Source organism: Carassius gibelio, chromosome A4 (assembly GCF_023724105.1).
Source record: "Carassius gibelio isolate Cgi1373 ecotype wild population from Czech Republic chromosome A4, carGib1.2-hapl.c, whole genome shotgun sequence".
NCBI classification, from domain to species: domain Eukaryota; kingdom Metazoa; phylum Chordata; class Actinopteri; order Cypriniformes; family Cyprinidae; genus Carassius; species Carassius gibelio.
Window position 1 is genome coordinate 30,018,698 of NC_068374.1, and position 8,271 is coordinate 30,026,968.

General features: G+C 36.5%; 2 protein-coding genes across 2 annotated transcripts in view; one reads left to right on the forward strand and one right to left on the reverse strand.

Annotated features, from left to right (window-relative positions):
- The window catches only part of LOC127976399 (scavenger receptor cysteine-rich type 1 protein M130-like), a 226,170-nt gene that overhangs the window by 199,346 nt on the left and 18,553 nt on the right, over positions 1-8,271 (forward strand). The window contains exons 15-19 of the mRNA XM_052580796.1: positions 172-225; positions 709-1,011; positions 1,826-1,903; positions 2,104-2,418; positions 2,501-2,704. Coding sequence (XP_052436756.1) covers positions 172-225; positions 709-1,011; positions 1,826-1,903; positions 2,104-2,418; positions 2,501-2,704 — 954 coding nt within the window. The remainder of the gene's footprint in view (positions 1-171; positions 226-708; positions 1,012-1,825; positions 1,904-2,103; positions 2,419-2,500; positions 2,705-8,271) is intronic.
- On the reverse strand, positions 6,619-8,161 carry LOC127976351 (thyroid transcription factor 1-associated protein 26 homolog). The gene is made up of 4 exons (XM_052580717.1): positions 7,924-8,161; positions 7,258-7,600; positions 7,038-7,155; positions 6,619-6,859 (listed from the first exon to the last, which is right to left on the reverse strand). Exons 1-4 carry the CDS (start codon positions 8,075-8,077, stop codon positions 6,695-6,697), a joined length of 780 nt encoding a protein of 259 aa, XP_052436677.1. The 5' UTR covers positions 8,078-8,161; the 3' UTR covers positions 6,619-6,694.

Genomic DNA, 8,271 nt, shown 5'->3' on the forward strand with positions numbered 1-8,271 from the left:
ACTCCTGGGATATTAAAGATGCTCATGTGGTGTGCAGACAGCTGCAGTGTGGAGTGGCCCTCAGTAACCAGCAGGTACCAGCCTGGTTTGGTCCTTGTTCTGGACCCATATGGCTGGATGAGGTAGAGTGTGAGGGGAACGAGACGTCCCTGTGGAGCTGCTCTTCTCCAGGCTGGGGAAAACATGACTGTCAACACAAGGAGGATGTAGGAGTCGTGTGCTCAGGTAAACAGTACACTAGAGGAAATTTTTATCAAAGATATAGTTGTTTTTTAGAAAATATACCATGTTATCATCAAAATCCATGGTGATCAGGGACAAAAATGGGTCTGAAGGGGTTTGTTTTGAGTTAATGACTGTCTGACTTTATAGTTCATGACTACTTACCAAATACTTCAACACAAAATATTGATTTGACAGTAAATTACTATTATTTTTAATAAATACTGTCTTCATAAGAAAAAAAAGTTCACTACAGACTACAAAAGGATAAAATGGTTGCAATGATATTACTGTATTATTAATACAGATTTTTTTTTCAGTATTTTAAAAACACATCATGGAGCTATTTTTAATAAGTTTTGCTTATCTGTTTTTAGAAGCAATCAATGCTTGAAGCATGCATCAGCCTCATATTAAATAAATCACTGTTTTGGTCAATCACAACCTGAATTTTAATTGTTTAAATGCATATCCTTTTCTCTCCAGAGTTTAAAGAGATCAGGCTAACTGAGGGCTGTGAAGGGAATCTGGAGGTTTTCTACAATGGATCCTGGGGTAATGTGTGCTGGAACCACATGGACAGAGACACAGCGAGTCTGATTTGTCAAGAGCTAAACTGTGGAAGATCTGGTGTTTTTTCTGCTTCTACAGCAAGAGTGGAATCAGCTCCTAACTGGCTGGATAAAGTTACATGTCGACCACATGATTCATATCTGTGGCAGTGTCCATCTTCACCGTGGGGACAGAATGACTGTGGTGAAGATGAAGTGGCAAAATTAACCTGCTCAGGTTGGATGATATTTAAATCTTTTAGTATGATCTCAATAATAATCCTTCTGGGTGATTCTATAATTGTAGGTCCATTTGGTGTCCATAGTCTTTATTTTTTGTATCAGCTGCATTTTTAGAATCATTCTTCAGTATATACATTTTTATGTCTAATGGGGTAGGTCAACATCGAGCATCACGTTAGTTCAGTCAGGCCACGTTAGTCACGCTTGCATCAGCTGACAGTCAGCAGTTCCTGACGTGTACCAATCCAGTCTTGACACCTATCACCTGCGGACTGCGGTCTATTTAAATTCCCATTCTTCAGTGTCTCTTCCATCGCATCACTGCTTGCAATTAACTCCAACTCCACCAACTGAACCTGTAATCTGATCTAACCTTGTTCTTTCCCTACAGTCTCTTCATTGGAAGCAGTCTCGCATTTTGTTTACAACTCACGTAATTGTGAATTGTAATTATATATGCTTATAATGGTTCTGTTCTGTACCCCAGGGGTGTTTGTCTCGCTGCTCTCCCCGCTCTGTCCAAGCATGGCTGCATGGACAGGCATGTGGAGTGTTGCCCAGAACATAACCATACCGCCAACACTAACTGTGTGCAATTATAATTGTCATAAATATACTTGACGGAAGTGGTCCTGATTGAATTAAATGTTTCTGAGAACTAAAGTGAGCTGATGGGAAGAGTGAAATTATTTGTAAGGTTAAAGTGTTTAGCAGTTTTCACACTGACAATTGGCTCTCACTGAGAGATGACAGATGTCTCATCCTAATATTCTGTCCACTTTTCTTTTTTTATCATGTTATGATCTCAGAGGAGGAAACTCGTGAGTCGCCTCAGAGTCATATGACATGTTTTACCTCACCATCTCCTTACCAGAGACAGTGTGCAAGTAAGTTTATTTACAACAAATCTGTTGAATGTTTGTTAATGTAAGCCTATATTTTCCTAGCAAATTACTGTTATATTATTTATGTATGCATTTTCAAAATATAAATTATTAACCTCAGAAAATAATCACAGTTTTAATATTAGTTTGTGTTTTGTTGTAAATGTTGTGCTGAAGATAGTCAGTGCTGATATGTGTTTTAGATCATGTTCCTCTCAGACTTCGTGGAGGGGACGGCCGGTGCTCTGGGAGGCTGGAGGTGTATCATAACGCTGTGTGGGGCTCAGTCTGTGATGATCAGTGGGACATCAGCGATGCTCAGGTGGTCTGCAGGCAGCTGGGTTGTGGAGCAGCACTGAGGGCTGATGGGAATTCAGTCTTTGGTGCTGGTGAAGGTGTTGTGTGGATGAACAAAGTCGAGTGCAGAGGGAATGAGATTCACCTGTGGGACTGTCCTCTCTCCCTGAATAACCACACGGACTGCTCCCACAAAGAGCACGCTGGACTCACTTGTGCAGGTCACACTGAGGAAAACATTTAATTTTAGATCATTTTATGCATTCATCATTTTTTTTAATGTGTTTGTGTCCGTTTTGCCAGATGTGTCAGTGTCCACTACTCCTGCCACAACATCATCAGCTTCTCCTCCAGTTTCTCCTTCAGTGCACTCAACATCAGTCTCTCCTCCACAAACTCCTCCACCAGAGTCTCTCCCAGTGCTTGTGATTGTTCTGGGAGTTGTGCTCTTACTGCTCTTAGTGCCACTGCTTATACTGATTCAGCAGAACAGAGTGATGAGGAGAGGTAAGAGAGATCCAGAGACTGTCATATTGTGTCTTATTCAGTGTGTGATCAGTCATGTGTTGTGAACTGACAGCAGGTTTGTCTGTCTACACTCACAGCTCTCTCTAAGAGGAGACACAGGACGATGTCTGAGGCCGTTTATGAGGAGATTCAGCACAGACACAATCACTTCACTCAGAGGGGTGAGACATGAGCCATCAATCTCATTTAATAGCATTAATAAGAGTCTGTCAGACAGTTGATGTTCATCTATTATTAGTCCTGTTAAACCTCCTGCTTCAAACCACAGAATTCCTGACAGAAAACCACAGAGCTGCAGGTGCATGTTCATGTGTTTGTGTCAGGCATGCGTATCTTCCTGAGTGTATTTCTGGAAGGCAGTGAGAAATGGGTTCATGTGAGGATACATTGTGTGTGTGTGTTAGCTAATTGGCCCAACAAAAACATTCTGTCTCAAACTTTTTTTTTAAATGCATGTAATTGACATTTTTGCTATGTTTTCACTAACACAATGCTTTATGATGCAGAGAAAATGAGGATTTAGTCTGTTTGTAATGATGAACATGTTTCTGACTGTTCTGCTCTTCTTTAACAGGGAGTCTCATCTCTGAAGAACTGCATTCTGGGTATGAAAATGCTGATGAGCTTCTCTCAGGTTAGAGAGCTGAAATATATTTAAATTATTACCTAAAAATAAAGCATTTGACGTTCAAACTAAATGAAATATATATAAAATGTCATTCACACTCAAAATCACACAAACAGAATTATTCCAGTAAATTAAATGTCACCAATGACTCAGCTGTTCATTATACTAAAACATTTATCCTATTAAAAATAGCAGACCTGCAAAATAATATTTTACATTTTGTTTCTAAAAAAATATTCCAATATGCCCAAATATACCACACGTTTTGATGCAGAAGAGATTAAGCAAATCACACCGGGATACTATGATGATGTCATCTCTGAAGGACTGAAACCAGATCGTGAGACAGGTATCACTTTGTTATTCTGTAATTAGATTAAATATTTAAATACATAAAGCAGGCATGTCCAGTCCTGCTCCTGGAGGTCCAAGAGTTTAGCTTCATCCATCTCTAACACACTTGGTCTGGATGTTTCTAGCAAGTGCTTCTCAGGTGTCTCCTTTTTGTCCTTCAGTTGCCTACAATCCTTTGCACAGATACCAATTCACAAAAAATGAATTATCTGAAAATTTAAATCGACAGTGAGCTTGTTCAATTTCCTTATGTTATGCAATATATATATATATATATATATATATATATATATATATATATATATATATATATATATATATATATATATATATATATATATATATATATATATATTATATGCAAACCCGATTCCAAAAAAGTTGGGACACTGTATAAATTGTGAGTAAGAAAGGAATGGAATATTTTTTTCAAATCTCATAAACTTATATTTTATTCACAATAGAATATAGATAACATATCAAATGTTGAAAGTGAGAAATTTTGAAATGTCATGCCAAATATTGGCTCATTTTGGATTTCATGAGAGCTACACATTCCAAAAAAGTTGGGACAGGTAGCAAGAGGAGGCCGGAAAAGTTAAATGTACATATAAGGAACAGCTAAAGGACCAATTTGCAACTTATCAGGTCAATTGTTAACATGATTGGGTGTAAAACAAACAAACAAACAAAACAAAAAAAAAAACAGAGCCTCTCAGTGTGGCAGGGTCTCTCAAGAAGTCAAGATGGGCAGAGGATCACTAATTCCCCCAATGCTGCAGTGAAAAATAGTGAAGCAATATCAGAAAGGAGTTTCTCAGAGAAAAATTGCAATTGAGTTTGAAGTTCATCATCTACAGTGCATAATATCATCCAAAGAGTCAGAGAATCTGGAACAATCTCTGTGTGTAAACACATCAGCTTACACATCTGAAAAGGCACCATCAATGCTGAAAGGTATATCCAAGTTCTAGAACAACATGCTCCCATCCAGACGTCGTCTCTTTCAAGGAAGACCTTGCATTTTCCAACATGACAATGCCAGATCACAAACTGCATCAGTTACAACATCATGGCTGCATAGAAGAAGGATCCAGGTACTGAAATGGCCAGCCTGCAGTCCAGATCTTTCACCCATAGAAAACATATGGCACATCATAAAGAGGAAGATGCGACAAAGAAGACCTAAGACAGTTGAGCAACATTCCTACTCCTAAACTTGAGCAACTTATCTCCTCAGTCCCCAGACGCTTGCAGACTGTTATAAAAAGAAGAGGGGATGCCACACAGTGGTAAACATGGACTTGAGATGTGTTGATGCCGTGAAATTTAAAATCCACTTATTTTTCCCTTAAAATTATGCATTTTCTCAGTTAAAACATTTGATGTCATCTTGTATTCTGAATAAAATATTGAAATTTGAAACAACATCACTGCATTCTGTTTTTATCCACAATGTGTACAGTGTCCCAACTTTTTTTAGGTGAAAGTATTGTTTTTATTTGTTTAGTTGTAGAAGAAACACATAATGCTAAAATATGTGTAATATAAACCAGACATTCATTACCTGTACTGCATTAAAAGAAAGTTAATAAAAAAAATTCTTCAGTATAAAGTATTATTCCAATTATAATTCTAGTAGTATTTTTCTCTGTGACAGAAACATTTATGATGTAGCCATGTGCACCATATCATTCTAGCCTTGAATCCTCAGAAGGACTGGACTAGGAAGAATGTGTCCTCACTAGGGTGTGTATCCCGTTTGAGAAGCACTTAGTGAGTCTGAAGACCTTGATTACTTTGGTTCAGGACAGTTGTGTTTAATTAGGGTTGGAGCTAAACTCTGCAGGACAGTGGCCCTTCAGAAACAGGTTAGGAAATCTCTGATATAAAATCTTTTTCTCTCTCTTAGTGCTGATATGATGATGTGACATTTCTGTTTAGATCTTCATGTATGTGTAGTGGACACACAAGATCATTATTGGACAGAATGTGTTTCTACAATTAGTGAACTAACATGGCTTTATCAGGTCAAATCTTATAGTCTCAGTCTCATGAGATGAATGACACAAGCTGTGTTACAAGGTTTTATTTCACATGTGTATCAGAGGGAGATCATGAGGAGTATGGTGATGTGAAGAACAGCAATGATGATGTTTGTCATCTTTTTACATAATCTACTTTTAATCATTATTTTGCTAATTGAAACCCTATTTAAACTAAATTATGATTGTAAAAATGAACGTGAATTTTTTTATTTTATTTTTTTTTTACAGACTATGATGATGTGGGGGAGAAGTCACACAAAGAAGGAGGGGCCATATGACTCAATGGCCACACCCTCTGCCACTGTTCATGAAATCATATTACAGTTACTGGAAATGCTGGGAGCTTCTCATATTGCTACTAATACATCAATGCCTTATGTTTTTATGTTATTTTAAATATTTTTGTATTAAAAATAAGATGCTTTGCAAAATTCAGTATCAACACATAAAATTTTTGGTATTTTAGCATTTGGTCTATTATTTTGATGTCAATGTTTTTCACCTAATAAACAAAATATATCATTCCAACTTCATGTCACAAAAATACTTTTTAAAGAGTGGTTAGAGAAAAGAAGAAAGTAATGCTATAAATGTTTAATAAAGTATTTTTAGGTACTATTGCACTTTTAGGCTGCTGACAGCATTATTTACCTAAATATAATGATAAAAATAGATTTACAACATAATAGATATTATAAAGCTTCATGTTTTTCCATAAGCTTATGTCCTGGGCCTGGCATTAGTCCTGTACTGTAATCTTGAATTAACTTAAAAAGAGTATAATTTATTTACAAGAAATATTACTGGGAAAGAAAAAGATAATATGCAAATGTATGCACATTCTTGAGGTAAAAAATACAATCTCACCCCCAAACTGCACAGTTTATTGAGTAATGGTGCATTTTAACTTTACAGTGTAATTTTGTGAATGATAATGAATTATTTGCGCTGAGCTTGAATCTTTTGCAGCAACAGCTCCATATGCAGGTTAAGGTTGGGCTGACCCTTTTTGGTTTTTCTTTTCAACAACTGATATGTTGCCGTTTTCTTCTCCTTGTATTTCTTCAGAGCCTCTTCTCGCTGAGCTTTGTCTTTCAAGAATTCCTACACAGACACGCATAATAAAACATCCATTAATCCTTTACTAAACAATGTAAAGGATGATTAAACTGTATGTTCACATGACAAAATGGGTCCTTAATGACATGACATTCATTAGGGAATAGAAAACTGTACAACAATTCCATCATAATGATATATTTGCTAGGTTTGATTTCCTCACCTCTCTTTTTCTTGCACGTTCCTCCTTTATCCTTTCATATTCTTGCTTTGTCTTCTGATACGATGACATTTTCTGCTTCTGCTTTTCTTGTATGAATTTTGTGGGAGTCTTGTGGGAGCTGATGACATAAATCATAAATCAGTCATGTGGCTTTGTCTATTTGTGTGTATATATATATATATATATATATATATATATATATATATAACTGTTACTATACCTGTCAGACTCTGCTGGTTCATTAGCTGAATCAGAGGCAGTAGTTTTGTCAGTTGTTGTGTTTGAGATGCATTTCTCAGTGAAAGGAGAATCCAGCACTGATTTTAGTTCATCGTCTACTTCTGTCTCTTCATCTACTGCTCTCCCTTTACATCTTTTCTTCTTTTTTTCTTGTTCTTCTTCGTCTAGTCGTTCTCGTTCTGCAAGGTATAGATGTCTCAGATGATCGGGATATTCCTCCTCTAAATGGATTTTTGAGGGTTGCATTTTCTTCCTCTCTTTTCGAAGAAGTTTGTTGTATTCATGTTTTATTTTCTCCTTCCTTTTGAAAGCAAACCCCTGACCTAAGAACGAAAATGAGAGAGATGAGATTCAAACGGAATTCATTTTAAGTTTGGTCGTTTGTATGCACACTATGAACTATGTAGTGTATATACTGGTTCATAGTGTAAATAAAATAAAAAATCTTAGTATATATACAGTACATGGTATAAAGTTTGAAAAATGTATGTAACCAACATGAATACTAATAAAGCATATCTAAGAACTAGGCATATGCGTTTTACCCTAGATTTTGTCCCCTCATTTCAGACGTCTTTTATTTGCCCCTTATGTCAAATTAGATTATTCAATATGAATGTTCTACATCGAAAACACATTTACTCACCTTCTTTTAAACCACCATCAAAAACTTTGTTCTCCGGAACCCATTTTCTTTTCTTTTTGGCGTTGTGTGATAAACCGCCATGTGCAAATTTGTTATTAAAGCATTTTCCTCTATTTGGACCTTTACTTTTATCATTTTGTTTTAAAGGTGCCATGTCTCACGTTAACTTAGCATCTGCCCGCTAACAAAACCGATGTTTCTCGTGTAAAGACGCACAATTATGACGTGGAAAAGGTCGAAAGTCATTACTTATCAAAAAACGGCATTTTTGTAAGGGCAACATATTCAAATCCCCAATTCAACAAAACGCAGACTGGTACACCCAACATGGCCGAAAATTCGGTCGCT

Excerpts from the sequence above, each read along its gene's own strand:
- LOC127976351 (XM_052580717.1), bottom strand. The coding sequence starts at position 8,077 with ATGGCACCTTTAAAACAAAATGATAAAAGTAAAGGTCCAAATAGAGGA. Across the intron at positions 7,156-7,257 it reads GAACCAGCAGAGTCTGACAG|CTCCCACAAGACTCCCACAA; the intron begins GTATAGTAACAG and ends TTATGTCATCAG. Across the intron at positions 6,860-7,037 it reads AACGTGCAAGAAAAAGAGAG|GAATTCTTGAAAGACAAAGC; the intron begins GTGAGGAAATCA and ends GTGTCTGTGTAG.